The sequence below is a fragment of the Staurois parvus genome, unplaced genomic scaffold (genome assembly GCF_062004578.1).
Source record: "Staurois parvus isolate SC_StPar_1 unplaced genomic scaffold, SC_StPar_1.0 ptg001051l, whole genome shotgun sequence".
Classification (NCBI taxonomy): domain Eukaryota; kingdom Metazoa; phylum Chordata; class Amphibia; order Anura; family Ranidae; genus Staurois; species Staurois parvus.
The window spans coordinates 1,994,127-2,013,614 of NW_028318847.1; the positions used below are offsets into that span (position 1 = coordinate 1,994,127).

At 43.9% G+C, this 19,488-nt stretch overlaps 1 protein-coding gene across 1 annotated transcript in view; it reads left to right on the forward strand.

Annotated features, from left to right (window-relative positions):
- Positions 1 to 6,560: 6,560 nt before the first annotated feature.
- LOC149440821 (transmembrane protein 272-like) overlaps positions 6,561 to 19,488 on the forward strand; it is an 88,991-nt gene continuing 76,063 nt past the window's right edge. The window contains exon 1 of the mRNA XM_089658039.1: positions 6,561 to 6,973. Coding sequence (XP_089514165.1) covers positions 6,972 to 6,973 — 2 coding nt within the window. The 5' untranslated portion in view covers positions 6,561 to 6,971. The remainder of the gene's footprint in view (positions 6,974 to 19,488) is intronic.

Genomic DNA, 19,488 nt, shown 5'->3' on the forward strand with positions numbered 1-19,488 from the left:
AGTTTGCGCGGAGACAGCCATCTGTCGATTTCTCTGTTCATTACACTGAGAAGTTCCTCCCCTGTGTGACTACATTCGCCTGGACCTGGCAGCAGCATGAGGAGGTGGTATAGGGGCCCATGGCAGATTAGGGGCCTGGCAGCAGCTATAGGAGGCCCATAATCTGCCAGCACCCTATGTCAAAAAATTCAACACACCAGCAGTGTGAGGAGACCTGAAAGTGGCACATGGCATGAGACACTGTGGACCTGGCAGCAGCATGAGGAGGCGGTATATAGGGGCCCATGGCAGATTAGGGGCCTGGCAGCATCTATGGGAGGCCCGTAATCTGCCAGCACCCTATGTCAAAAAATTCTACACACCAGCAGTGTGAGGAGACCTGAAAGTGGCACATGGCAGAGTGTGGCGATGGAGACAGCAGCAATGGGAGGCCGTACAGGGACCCATGAGAGACTCTGGACCTGGCAGCAGCATGAGGAGGCGGTATATAGGGGCCTATGGCAGATTAGGGGCCTGGCAGCAGCTATAGGAGGCCCGTAATCTGCCAGCACCCTATGTCAAAAAATTCTACACACCAGCAGTGTGAGGAGACCTGAAAGTGGCACATGGCAGAGTGTGGCGATGGAGACAGCAGCAATGGGAGGCCGTACAGGGACCCATGAGAGACTCTGGACCTGGCAGCAGCATGAGGAGGCGGTATATAGGGGCCCATGGCAGATTAGGGGCCTGGCAGCAGCTATGGGAGGCCCGTAATCTGCCAGCACCCTATGTCAAAAAATTCAACACACCAGCAGTGTGTGAGGAGACCTGAAAGTGGCACATGGCAGAGTGTGGCGATGGAGACAACCCGCAATGGGAGGCCGTACAGGGACCCATGACAGACTCTGGACCTGGCAGCAGCATGAGGAGGCGGTATATAGGGGCCCATGGCAGATTAGGGGCTTGGCAGCATCTATGGGAGGCCCGTAATCTGCCAGCACCCTATGTCAAAAAATTCAACACACCAGCAGTGTGTGAGGAGACCTGAAAGTGGCACATGGCAGAGTGTGGCGATGGAGACAGCAGCAATGGGAGGCCGTACAGGGACCCATGACAGACTCTGGACCTGGCAGCAGCATGAGGAGGCGGTATATAGGGGCCCATGGCAGATTAGGGGCCTGGCGGCATCTATGGGAGGCCCGTAATCTGCCAGCACCCTATGTCAAAAAATTCAACACACCAGCAGTGTGTGAGGAGACCTGAAAGTGGCACATGGCAGAGTGTGGCGATGGAGACAGCAGCAATGAGAGGCCGTACAGGGACCCATGACAGACTCTGGACCTGGCAGCAGCATGAGGAGGCGGTATATAGGGGCCCATGGCAGATTAGGGGCCTGGCAGCAGCTATGGGAGGCCCGTAATCTGCCAGCACCCTATGTCAAAAAATTCAACACACCAGCAGTGTGTGAGGAGACCTGAAAGTGGCACATGGCAGAGTGTGGCGATGGAGACAACCCACCGACTGTTTTGCTCGCTGCCAAGCTGCCACCCTCTTCTCCTGATGATGCGGAAGCAATAGCCTGATGACGACGAGGCTGCCAAGTGCGATCAGCCTCATCATCATCAATTAGGGTCTCCGCCTCACTACTAGCCCCCTCGGCTGCGTGTGGGTCAGGAGACAGACCTGTCTCTAGACCGGCTACCGAGCCACTCTCCTCGCCACTACTTCTTCGCCTGGCTGCTGAAGAGGCGGATGTCTCCCCCCGTTCCTGACCGCCCTCTGTTAGCTCTTCCTCACTGTACTGGATGACACCGGGAGCACTAGCCTCTGGCTGCGAATAGTGCTGCCTCGACCCCTTCCTCTGCTGCCACGTCTGCTCGCTCCTAAAACATTGCCTCCTCTGCCACTCCTCTGCATGTTGTCTGACATACTCTTTAATTAAACGATTCTGTGTCCCTGAGTAACAATTCTGTGTCCCTGAGTAACGTTTCTGTGGCCCTAAGTAACATTTCTGTGACCCTCAGTAACAATTCTGTCTGTCCCTGAGTAACAATTCTGTGTCTGTCCCTGAGTAACAATTCTGTGTCCCTCAGTAACAATTCTGTGTCCCTCAGTAAAAATTCTGTGTCCCTCAGTAACAATTCTGTGTCTGTGCGAGTAACAATTCTGTGGCCCTAAGTAACAGTTCTGTGGCCCTCAGTAACAATTCTGTGTCTGTGTGAGTAACAATTCTGTGTCTGTGCGAGTAACAATTCTGTGGCCCTAAGTAACAGTTCTGTGGCCCTCAGTAACAATTCTGTGTCTGTGCGAGTAACAATTCTGTGTCTGTGCGAGTAACAATTCTGTGGCCCTAAGTAACAGTTCTGTGGCCCTCAGTAACAGTTCTGTGTCCCTGAGTAACAATTCTGTGTCTGTGCGAGTAACAATTCTGTGGCCCTAAGTAACAGTTCTGTGGCCCTCAGTAACAATTCTGTGTCCCTGATTAACGTTTCTGTGGCCCCAAGTAACGGTTCTGTGGCCCTCAGTAACAATTATGTGTCCCTGATTAACGTTTATGTGGCCCTAAGTAACGGTTCTGTGGCCCTCAGTAACAATTCTGTGTCCCTGAGTAACAATTCTGTGTCTGTGCGAGTAACAATTCTGTGGCCCTCAGTAACAATTCTGTGTCTGTGCGAGTAACAATTCTGTGTCTGTGCAAGTAACAATTCTGTGGCCCTAAGTAACGGTTCTGTGGCCCTCAGTAACAATTCTGTGTCCCTGTGTAACAATTCTGTGTCTGTGCGAGTAACAATTCTGTGTCCCTCAGTAACAATTCTGTGTCCCTCAGTAAAAATTCTGTGTCCCTCAGTAACAATTCTGTGTCTGTGCGAGTAACAATTCTGTGGCCCTAAGTAACAGTTCTGTGGCCCTCAGTAACAATTCTGTGTCTGTGCGAGTAACAATTCTGTGTCTGTGCGAGTAACAATTCTGTGGCCCTAAGTAACAGTTCTGTGGCCCTCAGTAACAATTCTGTGTCTGTGCGAGTAACAATTCTGTGTCTGTGCGAGTAACAATTCTGTGGCCCTAAGTAACAGTTCTGTGGCCCTCAGTAACAGTTCTGTGGCCCTCAGTAACAATTCTGTCTGTCCCCGAGTAACAATTCTGTGTCTGTCCCTGAGTAACAATTCTGTGTCCCTCAGTAACAATTCTGTGTCCCTCAGTAAAAATTCTGTGTCTGTCCCTGATTAACAATTCTGTGTCCCTGAGTAACGTTTCTGTGGCCCTAAGTAACAGTTCTGTGGCCCTCAGTAACAATTCTGTGTCTGTGTGAGTAACAATTCTGTGGCCCTAAGTAACAGTTCTGTGGCCCTCAGTAACAATTCTGTGTCTGTGCGAGTAACAATTCTGTGTCTGTGCGAGTAACAATTCTGTGGCCCTAAGTAACAGTTCTGTGGCCCGCAGTAACAGTTCTGTGGCCCTCAGTAACAATTCTGTCTGTCCCTGAGTAACAATTCTGTGTCTGTCGCTGAGTAACAATTCTGTGTCCCTCAGTAACAATTCTGTGTCCCTCAGTAAAAATTCTGTGTCCCTCAGTAACAATTCTGTGTCTGTGCGAGTAACAATTCTGTGACCCTAAGTAACAGTTCTGTGGCCCTCAGTAACAATTCTGTGTCTGTGCGAGTAACAATTCTGTGTCTGTGCGAGTAACAATTCTGTGGCCCTAAGTAACAGTTCTGTGGCCCTCAGTAACAATTCTGTGTCTGTGCGAGTAACAATTCTGTGTCTGTGCGAGTAACAATTCTGTGGCCCTAAGTAACAGTTCTGTGGCCCTCAGTAACAGTTCTGTGTCCCTGAGTAACAATTCTGTGTCTGTGCGAGTAACAATTCTGTGGCCCTAAGTAACAGTTCTGTGGCCCTCAGTAACAGTTCTGTGTCCCTGAGTAACAATTCTGTGTCTGTGCGAGTAACAATTCTGTGGCCCTAAGTAACAGTTCTGTGGCCCTCAGTAACAATTCTGTGTCCCTGATTAACGTTTCTGTGGCCCTCAGTAACAATTATGTGTCCCTGATTAACGTTTATGTGGCCCTAAGTAACGGTTCTGTGGCCCTCAGTAACAATTCTGTGTCCCTGAGTAACAATTCTGTGTCTGTGCGAGTAACAATTCTGTGGCCCTAAGTAACAGTTCTGTGGCCCTCAGTAACAATTCTGTGTCTGTGCGAGTAACAATTCTGTGTCTGTGCGAGTAACAATTCTGTGGCCCTAAGTAACAGTTCTGTGGCCCTCAGTAGCAATTCTGTGTCCCTGAGTAACAATTCTGTGTCTGTGCGAGTAACAATTCTGTGGCCCTAAGTAACAGTTCTGTGTCCCTGTGTAACAATTCTGTGTCTGTGCGAGTAACAATTCTGTGGCCCTAAGTAACAGTTCTGTGGCCCTCAGTAACAATTCTGTGTCCCTGAGTAACAATTCTGTGTCTGTGCGAGTAACAATTCTGTGGCCCTAAGTAACAGTTCTGTGTCCCTGTGTAACAATTCTGTGTCTGTGCGAGTAACAATTCTGTGGCCCTAAGTAACAGTTCTGTGGCCCTCTGTAACAATTCTGTGTCTGTGCGAGTAACAATTCTGTGTCTGTGCGAGTAACAATTCTGTGGCCCTAAGTAACAGTTCTGTGTCCCTGTGTAACAATTCTGTGTCTGTGCGAGTAACAATTCTGTGGCCCTAAGTAACAGTTCTGTGGCCCTGAGTAACAATTCTGTGTCTGTGTGAGTAACAATTATGTGTCTGTGCGAGTATTAATTCTGTGGCCCTAAGTAACAGTTCTGTGGCCCTCAGTAACAATTCTGTGTCTGTCCCTGAGTAACAATTCTGTGGCCCTAATAACGTTTCTGTGGCCCTAAGTAACAATTCTCTGGCACTCAGTAACAATTCTGTCTGTCCCTGAGTAACAATTCTGTGGCCCTAATAACGTTTCTGTGGCCCTAAGTAACAATTCTCTGGCACTCAGTAACAATTCTGTCTGTCCCTGAGTAACAATTCTGTGGCCCTAATAATGTTTCTGTGGCCCTAAGTAACAATTCTCTGGCACTCAGTAACAATTCTGTCTGTCCCTGAGTATGAATTCTGTGGCCCTAACTAGCGTTTCTTTGTCCCTAAGTAACGATTCTGTGGCCCTAATTAACAATTCTGTGTCCCTGAGTAATAGTTCTCTGTCCCTAAGTATCGTTTCTCCGTCCCCAAGTATCGTTTCTGTGGCCCTAACTCTGTCCCTGTCCCTAATACAGAGCGGTCTGCCTCTGTTCAATGACTGCAGGCAAATGAAGAATTCCAAAATGGCCGCTATTTATAGCTCGACCATTACACAGTGCTAGCTGGCTGGCTGCTGATTGGCTGATGCGATCACATGTCATTGAGGAATGCATTATGGGTCAGCGCGCCTTGTCTGCGCGCCTTCCCAGACATCCCCGCTCCGTCGCCGCACATGTCAGCCGCCATTTTCGGAAAAATTTCGATTCGCGCGTCCGAATTAGGCTATTTTTCCGATATTCGACTCGAATTCCACTTCGGCTACTTCGATTCGCTCATCTCTACTTATTAGCACAGGAATAGAATTTATGTTTGGTCCAACGCAAGGCCCGTTCCGCCTCCGAAGAGGCAAGGAGGTCCAATTCTGTCGCCAGAGCGTCCCGAGCGCGTTTATGGGCCACGGATGGAGATGATTTCCAACGCGCATCCGCAGAGGCCAGGAGAGAATGAAGCTCCGAGAGTCGACGTTCCCGCTCCCGCTTCCGGACTGCAGCCAGCTGTATAACATGACCCCGCACCGTGACCTTATGCGCTTCCCATAGGGGCACTGCTGAAGAGACCGATCCCGAGTTTTCCGTAAAGTATGTCCGTAAGAAGAATTCTATTTCTTGGCAGGTAGCCTGAGTGGTCAGTAAAGAGTCATTGATGCGCCAATGAAAAGGGCGTCGTTCTGACCCGGAAAGGGCAAGGAGGAGTACCAAAGGATCATGGTCTGACCAGGGTGAGGAGGGAATAGTTATCTGCCGGACCGAGGGGAGTTGCTGGACCTGCATGAATATATGATCAATTCTACAAAAACTGTCATGAGGGTTAGAATAGAACGTAAAGTCGCGTTCAGTTGGATGAAGTTCCCTCCAGACGTCCGCTAGCCCCGCCGTCCGCAAAAGAGAGCGCATACGTTCCTCCAGCACCAAGTCATGAGAGGGGGTCGCTCCTTGTGCGTAGCGCCTATCCAGTGTGGAATCTAAGGTAACATTCGAATCCCCCATAACAAGAAGAAGACCCTTAGAGTGTCGGTGTAGTCAGTTTTTAATACAAAAGCAGAGTGACTGGCAGGAACACAAGGCATTTCACAAAAAATAAGCAATACAAAGAGAACAGGATAGATTTCCATGCAAGTATATGGTACATATCAAAGAATATCTAAACTCAACATTTCCTATTCCTAACGATTTTAACTTGCCCTAACTTATTTTTTTAGGCATTGGAGTTGGGAAGGGATGGTGGGTATAAGTAATTAAAACAAGTTATGTTAGAAGGTCAGCATGAAATCAGCTCATTTTTCTAGCAGGGGTTTTAAAATGAACACAGCCTAAAATTACTGTTACAGCAAAACACGAAGAAGAGAACTCCTTGTATATCTTTCACTTTTGCTAGAAAACTTACTGCCACATTTGTGAGCAGCTATAGAAAGAGTGAACTGATCAGATTGTCATAATTACTCAGTACACAGACTTCTCTCTACCCTTTTATACACAAAAAACAGGTTTAACATGACACGAAGGCTTGACGCTGTCATTTGTTATACATTTAAAATTCATTTTAAAAATAAATGCATGAAACAAGTAGAAGCAGACATTCTGCATTCTCCCCATGTTTACGCTAAAACTCATAGTCCGTCACATTACAGGCAGCTTTCGGTCTTTTGTTTTCTACATAAGACGATTTTTGGATATCTGGTCAACATTCTAATACAATTTTATTGTAAAGAAAATGTAAGTATTTACAGTATGATTGTGTTTTGCTGTAATAATGTATGTTAATTAGCATGTAAACTGTATCTTTTTAGTTGCAGAGGTGTAGTTCAACAGGGTATGTGTGGATTGCATATGTTATTGGCTTTGTAAAGATGTGTATGTGGCAATGCATTTGATTAATTACATATTATATAAAATATAGTGTGTGTATGTATGTATGTGTGTGTATATATATATATATATATATATATGTGTGTGTGTGTGTGTGTGTGTGTGTGTGTGTGTATATATTTACAGTTGTGTTCAAAATAATAGCAGTGTGTTGAAAAATGTGAATAAAGCTCAAAATCCTTCTAATAGATTTTATTTCCATACACATAGATGCATTGGGAACACTACACATTCTATTCCAAATCAAAACATGAAGAAAAATATATCAAATTTGTGTTGTTCCTCTAAAAAAAATTGAAGAAAAGTGAATATTAGACTGTTCAAAAAAATAGCAGTGTTTGTATTCTTCTTTACAAACTCAAACATTCACTATATAAACTGAAAAATGTTTGAAGATTTAGCTTCCTTTGAATCACTTAATAATATTTAGTTGTATAAGCACTGTTTCTGAGAACTGCTGTACATCTGTGTTGCATGGAGTCAACCACCTTCTGGCACCTGTGAACAGGTATTCCAGCCCAGGATGATTGGACTATATTCCACAGTTCTTCTCTATTTCTTGGTTTTGCCTCATAAACTGCATTTGTGATGTCACCCCACAAGTTTTCTATTGGATTAAGATCCGGGGATTGGGCTGGCCACTCCATAATGTCAATCTTGTTGGTCTGGAACCAAAATGTTGCACGTTTACTGGTGTGTTTGGTGTCGTTGTCTTGTTGGAACACTCATTTCAAGGGCATTTCCTCTTCAGCATAAGGCAGCATGACCTCTTCAAGTATTCTAATGTATTCAAACTGATCCATAATCCCTGGTATGCGATAAATAGGACCAACACCGTAGTATGAGAAACCTCCCCATATCATGATGCTTGCGCAACCATGCTTCACTGTCTTCACAGTGTACTGTGGCTTGAATTCAGTGTTTGGGGGTCGTCTCACAAACTGTCTCTGGCCATTAGACCCAAAAAGAACAATCTTACTTTCATCCGTCCACAAAATGTTGCGCCATTTCTCTTTAGGCCAGTCAATGTGCTCTTTGGCAAATTGTAACCTCTTCAGCACACATCTTTTTTTCAACAGTGGGACTTTGCGGGGGGTTCTTGCAGATAGCTTGGCTTCACATAGGGGTCTTCTAATTGTAGAGGAGGATGAAAGAGAGCGCACAAACCTTGCGCATTACCTCAATACATAGTGACTAATTTTATTAATAAGGAAATATACTCACAAAATGATTGTATAACAGGCATAAGTAACCATAATCCAAACAGGGTTACAGGTAAATCAAAAAGGGGGGGGGGGGTGAAGGCTAACGCGTTTTGAAGGGTGCTCCCTTCTTCATCAGAGCTGGGTTGTGCAGATAGAAACTTCAGTATGGCAGAGTTCCCATGGCAAGGAGACATTCAGCCACTGAGTGTCAGTATTACAGCAGTTCAGCCTGTTTAGTGTGTCACTTTTTTTCATCTGATTTACATTTATTTGTTCACTTTGCCAATACGTCAACTTGGGATGATTCACTCCATATTGTATCACTGTAGCGCTACAAGGCGTCTGCACTAATTTCACTTTACTGTTTGTTATTGTTTTTTTAGCGCTGCATACCTGTTTACCTTTTATATAGAGGGTATAAGGTTTCACCTTTTATGCAAGCAACTTGATACCTAGCGCTCGTTTTTATCCTTTTTATTATAGCAATTGGTTACTACTGTTTACAAAGAAGCTGTGAAAGGTAGCAGTCTCACTTTTACTATAGATTTCATCATCTGCTTTTTTAACTGTTAACCCAACTATTTAAAAATGAATGCTAATACCTTTTATAGGAGTTGGGAGTTCCAAGGCCTCATAACTGGTGCATTGCCACAGATCTTAGTTTACCCACAAAACTGAAAGTCCTATTTAAAGGATAAGTTTACTTTAACAAAAAAAAAATAAGATGCACATTTTATTGCAGGTAATCCATTGAAAATTGTGGTCCGGAACACCATATTATCATCATGTGCCTCTATCCCTCAATACATATCTACGCAAAATCCGTATGTCCTGGGACTTTAAATTAAGCCATAGATACAGATAATTGTGTAATCCATACAGATGATTGCAAATGTATTAATGTGTACGCATTTCATCACAAAAAAATCAAGTAAAAAATCACGTTGAGATGATTTATAATATGTATAATCACATTTAGAATCTACATCCACAAAAAATTATTGCAATATAAGTTCATACATAGAAGTAATATTAATTTACATACTAATTTCCAATATGAATGCATGATTGTATAATTGCATCCAAGAACTCGACGTGTTTCATGGAACGCAGTGTACTTCCTGAGGAGTAGATGCTAGGTGCATATCTGCAAAGGATGAATCAATAACAATATAATATTGCATGGTCAGACAAAAGGCTCCCCATATCCATCGAATAGCCCTTTTTTGCAGATATGCCTGGAAAGCATTGCACCAGTGATCATCAGATTGCTGGTGCCATGCAGGACTCCTGCAGACTGTCACTGTGAGCTGTCAATTTGTATATCGTATGGGCAGGTAGTTTTACACTGACAGAATCGATGAACTACCACAGCGCTCAACAGTTCAGTAGTAGTTCGAGACGTACAAGATGACCGCCTCAAAGGCTGTCAGAGTTATAGTTTCCCATTCACAGACCTCTGTGAATGAATGATGTGAATGAAGAAGATTCCCCCCACCCACTAGCTGTCACAATGGGGGATCGAGGGGTGCAGGGACTAGTGTTACAGTAACATGTTACGAAAGGTGAACTTATCCTTTTAAGCATGTGTGTATTCTTGAGCATGCACACTGCGCCTAGAACTGGTAAATGATCTCCTTTTTACTTTTTTTAACTTTAAGCATTGAGACTTATTGTCTTAATTCCAGTATTGTATCCCCTAGGGCTCGTGGCTGTGCTTACTTCCTAGATTTACCCTAGGTTATGGATGGTCAATCGGTGGCCCTTCAGGTGTTGCAGATCTACAACTACCATCAGGCATTGCAGGACTGACTGTTACAAACATGACTCCTAAAGGCAGAGGCATGATGGGATTTGTAGTTCTGCAACAGCTGGAGGGCCACAGATTGAGCACCCATGCCCTAGGTGTTGAAGTGTAACTGTGGTTTAAAAGATCCATGGTCCTCAGTGGACAGATGCCTGTCCAAAATTTGTTTAGTAATTATGGCCCCCTACAAATATTGCCCAGTCTGTCCTGAACCTCCTTGTGCTTCTGCCACTCCTACCTAGTCCACAAAGCAACAACTCCAGGCTTGCTCTCTATTGTTCCTGGCCACTAGCATCATTCCTGGCACCTTCCTGTGTCATTTGTGGCTGCTGGCATCACTCTGATAGCTCCACTGGTCGCTCCTGTCCTCTGGCTTTATTCCTGCCATCTGCTGCTCCTGGCATCACTCCAGATACCCTCATCTGCCATCCCTGACCACTGGTCTTATTTCTGGCATTTGTTTTCTGTCTCTCTTGGCTTCTGGCATCGCTCCAGGTGTGCCTTTCCTGGCACTTCTGCTTTCTGGCTTAGTTTCTGGTGCACTCTGTTTGCCACACTGCTTCTTCATCTTTGCAGATGGGCACAACCACATCTAGTACACTCTTGTTTGCTGAGCTCTGCTCTTTTGTGTCCTTGCAGCTGGGTACATTTAAATGTCAACCAGTACATGGTACATTCCTGCATCCTTTCTTCAGGGCTGGGCCTCCTGGCTATCTTCTGGCAGGGCCTGAAGGACAGGAAAAAAAAGGGTAAATTGGTCAGAAGACCCTTGCCTCCCCATCTGGATGATCTAATTTCCCTTGATACACAGGTCAACATCCACTTCCACAAGAGGGACTCCAAGCATTCGTGGTAGCAAAGACCCACTCCTTCTCACTAGATAAAAAAGTTACAACTGACCCAATTTATACCTAACTTTTAGAGAAAGATGTGTAGTACTACCCCCTTAGGAATCGCTGAGTTTTTTTTGGGCTCCCTGTCGCTCTTGCCTGTTGACACCACCACACACTTCTGGCCAGAGCAACCTGTCAAGGTCCTACCTTTCCTCAGAGCTTGTGCATCCCATGTGCTGGTGTCCATCTTGGGTTTCTGCAAAGCATGGTGGGAACCTTTATGCCTTCAGGCTTCTGCGGCTTCTCCTCAGAAGGGTGTGGTTCATCATATTTAAGCCTGCTGTCTGCAAATGCTCTCTGCATTTGTGTCTTGTGTGTAAGTGTTGCAATAGCTCTGTTTATACTCTTGTGACTCTCCTGGAATCTGACTCTGCTTTTGACTAGACCATTCTCTGCATTTTCCTTTGATCTGACCTCCCGTTGCTGAACCCGACCTGTGACCTGTTATTCTTGTCTACTGTTCTGTACCGTTTGTCCCGTTGTTGTTGACCCGGCCTGCCCGACTACGCTATTGTCTGATCTGGTTCCTACCAGCTACACGCCATTGGTGGCGGCCATTACCGCAGCTGGGGAGTTGCAGGGGCTGTGACCTGGTTCCTGGCTGCGTCAAGTCCATCCCCACCATCAGGGGCCCTAGTGAAGGGCAGCCTGGGACTTAGACTCCGTGCCCTGAGGGACTCCGGTCTGTGGGTGGTGGTTATCGTCAGTCAGTGCGTGACCCTGCCACTAGGCCTGCCTGTCAGATCCACAGCTCCTGCCCTGACACAACCTCTCTGATTATCACCAGAAAATAGACACACCTGAGTTTCAGTGAACTGATAATTTGTTAAAGTTGAAGGTAACCACAGTAAAACAGCATAGAGTAACATGCGTGTATGTAATAGCATTTATCACTCCTAGCAATTCTAGGCAAAAGTCAACACAGACAGCATTAATCTCAATCCATACTGAAGGTCCTGCTATTCAGAATTTAACCAACTCCGATATGTTTCTGTCCCAGTGAGCAAAGAAACGCTTTATAAGAGTAAGGCTAGCTCACGTTGGGCCCTCTGATGCTGATGGCTAGGTTCAAATCTGAGGCAAATCTTTAATTAGGAAGGTTCATGTCCCTTTAACTGCAGTTAAAGATCTTCTGCACGCTCATTAGGGCCCAGTTTGTGCACTACCAAAAAAATCAGATCTCTTTAGTTGCAAAAAGCTGTAAGTCCCTCAAAGGATTTAATGCAAGAACAGACACTAACCGTTTAAGTGGCACTAGACTTGGGACTGTGTCCCTCCCTTTAATGCACCAGGTGAGATAAAGGTTTTAGGCAAAAGGTATAATGGCTGGGTAAAAGTACTTGCTAGTAAAGGGGCAATTTCTCTCCAAACTGCAATAGCAACTGGCAACGGTGACAAATGTCCCTTGATAAATATAAGCCAATTGCTAAAGAAGCAGTGATGTGACTTGGTGTGCAGAGGGTGGACACTGCAGTAGGCTCTGATGACTGGATTATGCTGAGGATGTGTTGGCTAATAAGCTGGGGGAACTAGGCCGCAACGTGCTAACTGTGATCAATGTCAGCAACTAGATTAAAAATAGTTGATTTGAGAATGTCAGTGTTCACTTATTGGTTGGCCCCCAGTGATCCTCCAGTCTCGCCTGCAGAGTTCAGTCCAGACAGCACTCCAGGCCACATATCGACAGGATAGTTCTCCAGATTGGTTGGTGATGTTAGCAGTCAGTTATTCCTTCTTGTTTCTCCTCTCTCACACTCTGCAGCCCAGTCTGGCCCTCTTGCATTCTGCACAGTCTTCTCCTCACATCTGCCTTCCAGCTCTCCCAGCTCACTTCCTGTCTGCTGATTCCCAGGCTCCTGTATTTATCTGCCCTTATCCATTAGCTAGCTCTTCTGGGCAATGTAGTTCTCTGCGTCAACATCTCCCAGCCAAGTCCTGCGGTTCAGCATACAAAGTCCATAAAGCTTTTCTACTGGTATGTGTGCAATGCATTGCAGGACACTGCCACCTTGTGTCTCTTTTAGCATTCTGCAATTTGAGCTATAGCAGGGTGCTACAGATGTATATGAAAGGACTTGGTACAGAACAAATAATTCAAAATTGGCTCACAGGGCAGAAAAAAAAAGTCTAACAATTTGCATTAAAAACAGATATTTTAGTTGCACATTTGCAAGTATATGTAGAAGCTGCACTGCCTCATCAAAGTCCATCTGTATAGTACATGTCCAGCTCTATTCCATGTCAGCTTCCATGGTGGTGCATATATGACAATGGAAAATGAAGGCACTCCTTCTCACCACTCCCTGCAATCCTATCAGGATGCACAAGTCTTTCTACTTGTCCAAATAAAACAATGCAGTTCTAGCAGAACTTGCTTCACATCAGGGGAACATTCATGGACATTTTTCCAGGGGTTATGTGTCTTTTTAGGGGGGTAGGGTCATTTCTAGCAATGAGATTTACATTTTGGTAGACACAACTTTACATGTTCACAGTTTGGTGAAACCGCACACAAATTAATTTGTTCATTGCTGGGCCAACAAACCATTACCAATAATGCATTTATATGAGAAGTATGGGTTTCCTTTTTTTTTGCTTAATCTTAAAGTGTTACTAAACCCAGGATTCATCAGAAGTTAGAGCAGTATTGTGGCTTCTATCAGTGTTCAGCCAAGAACTAACTAAAGCTTGTATGAGGAGTTTTCTTTCTGCTGTAGGAGGATGGAAAACCTCTGACCTCTGTCTGACCAGTGCAGATTGGCCCTGTGCTGATCACATGCACTCTCCCAAGAAAGAAAAAAAAACTCTTTAGCAACACACCAAACTGAGCATGTGCAAAATGCCAATGGTTCAGTCTGTCTTATCAGGAGATAAGAGGTGGTCACTTGAAAAAGGGGAGTAACAGAGAAGAAAGGATTAAATGGCCTTTTTACACAACGCAGAGGATTAACCCCTTAGGTTCCAGAGTGAGTATAACCAGCATGATTTACTGCATATACAGACTGATTTTACTGTTGTAAAATCCTTATGAGCAGTTGAACAATTCTTCTGGCAGTTGTGGCTGCAATCTTTCTTGGTCTACCTGTACTTGGCTTGGTATCAAGAGATCCCCGAACTTTCCACTTTTTAAAAGGTGATTTAACAGTACTGATAAAATATGTCCAAAAGCCTTGAATATGCCAATGTCCTTTTCCATCTCTATAAAATAAGATTACTTTGTTACGCAGGACTTTTGACAGTTTTTTTCTTATCCCCATGGCTCAGTATCTAACCTAGTCAGTGCTTCCACGTAAGAGCTAAAAAACTCATTGACTATTTATACACTGACACTAATTGCAATTTAAAAAGCCACATTAACCTCTAATTAACCTTAATTGGCATTTTAACCCGTGTGTGTCACCTTGTGTGTCTGTACCAAGGCCAAACATTCCAGGGTATGTAAACTTTTGATCATGGCCATTTAGGTGATTTCTGTTATCATTTTGATTTAAAAAGGAGCCAAACAACTATGTTATAATAAATGGCTTCATATGATCACCATCCATAAATAAAAGACAGTTTTGTGGCATGATCAGCATATTTTCAATATCAATGCCAAAATTTCATTATTTCTGCCAAGGTATGCAAACTTTTGAACACAACTGTATATTCTTTTTTTTTTCTTGAAATCCCCTAGGTGTCAGTGCGACAACTATTTTGAGGCTCTTTTATTTCAATGTACCCATTTTGATTGGTCGCTTTGTTAATTATTCCAGTTCTCGTCCCTACTTATTATAAGTAGTGGCTGCTATCACGCGGGTTCACAGTCTCAGGAAGGAGTGTCTGCACTTGCTCCGACATGTGTTACCACCCCTTGATGTCACTTCCGGCGTGTGTGTTCCACGCCTCTCCTGGAAGTACAGTGGTCATCTTGCCCGTGCGATCCATCACACTCGCTACCGCTGGTCGGCTCAGTGTGTCTCCCTGGCATTATACCTGATGATCTTTTATCTGACTGATATCTTGTAAGTGCTTTTAGCCTTTACTACTCAAGGGGAAAGCTGATCTTTGTTACCAGCAAATCACCACATTATGCAGAACAATAAAGCACCCCATCTTCATCTTAAGTCCTCCTCCTTCGCTGCAGACTAGAGCAGCGTCATCAGCAGCTGAAAATGTGCCCTCTTATTCCTCCTCTTCTATAGCCAATCCAGCCATTGCCCTGAAAACTGGAACTGAGGAGACAGCTGAATTATTTGAGCACACCATCAATAACTTTCTGCAGGGGGGATACACAGGTATTCATTTTATCAGATCTTGAGGAGACTGGCAGAAGCATAGAGAGAAGGGACACCAAGCATGGAGAAGCAATTTCCAGTAGTGTTCCTGCAGCTGCAACGTTTGAGCTTGAGGGTGGGAATGATGAGAAGGAAGACCACACCTGGGTGCCAGAGATTGTAGAAGAGGAAAGCATTATATGAGTGTGGTAGTATGTAATTCCAGGTGAACCTTGCAGAGGAGTAGATGGAGCATCTGTTTCTTTCACCCGGATGACACTGATTCACAGGTGCAGGCTACTGATATTCCCAGGAACACTCCACAGAGGTCACAAGCCCGGGCCTTTTTCTTTACACTTCTGCTGCCTATAGTACCCTAGTGGTTTACAGCCTCTGTCTGTCAAACGTGGTAAAACTATTAGTATTATGGGTGGAACTGCACATGGGGGTGGGTGCTACAAAGGTAATCATTGGAGTTTGTTATAGGCCTCCCAGTGTTAATGAGGAGGTGAAGACTCTGCTCCTTGCCCAGATTGAAATAGGAATCATGCTCTGCTGGACCTGGTAATCTCAAACTATGCAGAGCTTATTATAAATGTCCACATGAAAGAACATCTGGGTAGCAGTGACCATAACATGATTTCATTTGTTAGCTGTATACAGCAAGCACTTACGGGAAAAATAAAAATGCTCAATTTTAAGATAGCTAATTTTCCAAGACTGAGAGCTGCTCTCCAAGACTTAGACTGGGAGGGAATATTGGCATTAATGTACACAACACAGAAATGGGAATTCTTCAAAAAGACTGTATGTGAACACACTGCAAAATATATTCCCATGGGCAACAAGTTTAAAAGGCTAAAAATCAAACCGATGTGGCTTACGGCCAAAGTTAAAAAAGCTATAGATAATAAGAAAAGAGATTTTATTAAATATAAAAATGAAGGAACACTATCACCATTTAAACATTACACAGAATATAACAGAATATGCGAAAAGGAAATAAAGGCCGCAAAAATTGAAAACGAATGACAGATTGCAAAAGATAACAGGACAAACCCAAAAAAATTCTTCAAATATATTAATAGTAAAAAGTCTGGCCCGAGCATGTAGGCTCTTTATAAAATAATCTAGAGTGGGTGACTGGGGACAAAGAGGAGGCAAATTTATTAAATACCTTCTTCAGCTCTGTGTATACAAAGGAGCGTGGGGGAGCTCTTGTCCATAATGGGCATGGTATTGACACAGCTCCAGATGATCCACATTGGCTCACAATTAATATGATCCAAAAATATTTAGACAGTTTAAAGGTGAATAAAGCACCTGGACGGGATGGCATACATCTTAAAGAATTCAGCTCTGTCATTTCAAAGCCATTGTTTCTAATTTTTAGGGACTCTTTAATGACTGGCATAGTACCACTGGATTGGCGTAAGGCCAATGTGGTGCCAATATTCAAAAAGGGGTCAAAATCTTTACCAAGTAATTATAGACTTGTTAATTTAACTTCTATAGTTGGGAAGATACTGGAGAGTTTAATAAAAGACCACATAGATGAGTTCTTGCTGAAAAAAAATATTTTAAGCAACAGACAGCATGGATTAATGAAAGACAGAAGTTGTCAAACAAATCTGATTTCTTTTTATGAGGAGGTGAGCAAAACCTTGGACAGAGGGGTGGCGGTGGACGTGGTATACTTGGATTTTGCAAAAGCGTTTGAAACAGATCCCCGCACACGGCTAATGTGTAAGGTAAAGTCTACAAGCTTGGAAAAATCTCTATGTAAATGGATAGAAAACTGACTAAAAGATCATATTCAATGAGAAGTGGTTAATGATTCATACTCTGAATGGTCTAGGGTTGTCAGTGGTGTACCCCAAGGTTCAGTGTTGGGACCCTTACTTCTTAATATATTTATAAACAGTATAGGGTCTGTGATTAAAAATCCCATTTCAGTCTTTGCAGATGACACCAAGCTGTGCAGTGTAATAACGTCCTTACAGGATGTCTTCAACTTACAAGTTGACCTCAATGCACTGTTTATTTGGCCAACTATGTGGCAAATGAGATTTAATGTTGATAAATGTAAGGTTATGCACCACTATATGGGGGCTAAGAATATGCATGCATCATACATACTAGGGGGGGGGGGTACAGCTGGGGGAATCAATGGTGGAGAAGGATCTGGGAGTTCTGGTAGATCACTAGCTTAATAATGACATGCAATGCCAAGCTGGGGTTTCTAAAGCGAGAAAAATCCTTTCTTGTTTTAAAAGAGGTATAGACTCATATTACTATAGAGATCATATTACTGTACCCCTGTACAAATCATTAGTAAAACCTCACCTGGAATATGCAGTTCAGTTTTGGGCACCAATTCACAAAAAGAACATTGGGGAACTGGAGAAAGTACAGAGAAGGGCAACTAAACTGATAAGAGGCATGAAGGAGCTCAGCTATGAGGAAAGATTAGAGGAACTGAATTTATTCTCTCTTGAGAAGGGGGGATATGATCAACATGTATAAATACATCAGTGGTTCATATAGTGAACTCGGTGTAGAGTTATTCACCATGAGGTCATCTCAGAGGACAAGGGGGCACTCTTTACAGCTGGAGGAAAAGAAATTTAACACGGAAAGGTTTCTTCACAGTAAGAGCTGTGAAAACGTGGAATAGACTCCCTCAAGAGTTGGTTCTGGCCAGCTCAGTAGATTGCTTTAAAGGGGGCCTGGATTCTTTCTTAGATACACAGAATATAACTGGATACTAACATTTATAGGTAAAGTTGATCCAGGGAATATCCGATTGCCTTTCTGGGGATCAGGAAGGATTTTGTTTACCTGCAGGAGCAAATTGGATCATGTCTTGCTGGGGTTTGTTTTGCCTTCCTCTGGATCAACTGTGGGTATAGGATTATAACTTCTTTTTTTTTTTTTTTTTTTTTTTTTAGTGGTTGAACTGGATGGACTTTTGCCTTTTTTTCAGCCAGACTAACTATGTAACAATGTAACTATGTACCAGCCATTTTCATACCACATATAGTGTTGGACTCGATGTTCGATTCAAACGTAAGTTCGACTCAAACATCAGCTGTTTGCCTGCTGAGTGCCAAAGCAATGCAGCTGACCGCAGGGCATTGTTAGCTGTACCTATCATTAACAGATCATATGTTTCACCATCACGATCTCTGATACTATCAGTGCTGTTATTCAGAGGGTCTCCAAACTTCTCCCCTCGGCCTCAGCATCAGGGAGCCACTACAAGTCATAATCAGTTATACTAACATTTTTACACTTGACACTCTTCCGTTGTTGCGCTGTGGATAACACCTTTGCCATGCATGTGCCCTTAATTGGTCCATCTGACTGGACAGGAACAACCTATGCAGCGGCTAATGTGCCCTCAACCACCGGCTGCCCTGCAATCCCTCCTTCTGGCATAGCAGTTGTTATATCCATGCCCTTGTCACATACTATAGCTTTGTCTCTTCTATACACATCCCATTGTAAGAGCGCACTTTGACTCTCCTTTTCAAGTGCATTACCTGCACGAAATGCCTATTGCCTGGCTGTACTCCACAAGCACAAACAGTTCCTGATGTTCAGGATTCGGATTCCACCGCCTTCTGCCCGCATCCGACAACCACTTGTGACAAGTGGGATGATTAGCTCTAGTAGTAGATGCTTTTCAAAGTTATGCAGGCCATAGATGGGGAGAAAAACGGCAGATTTTTCTTTTAAAAACGAAAAATTGGTCGTTCAAGCGGCTGACGTTACCATCAATGGTAAAAAAAATCGGCCGATTTTCATCCCGTCTAGAGCCGGCAAAAAGTGTCCCTGCAGAGAGCTCTGCTATTTCTTTGACAGTTCTCTGACAGTTCCTTGACATTTACAGAGGTTGCAACTAGAGATGAGCGAAGAAATGAAAAATTCGATTCGGCTGATTCGGCGAATTCCAGTGTGAAATTCGATTCGATGCGAATTTCTCCGCTACGAAGATGACTTATTTAAAGGGTTTCTAGGCTTCAGAGAGCCTTTAAATTAGTGCAGAACACTGTACCTTTAATTTAAATGCCCTTGGAGATGAGGAAGGAGAAGGAGAAGGAGAAGGATGAGAAGAAGGAGAAGGAGAAGGATGAGAAGAAGGAGAAGGAGAAGGGTGAGAAGAAGGAGAAGGATGAGAAGAAGGAGAAGGATGAGA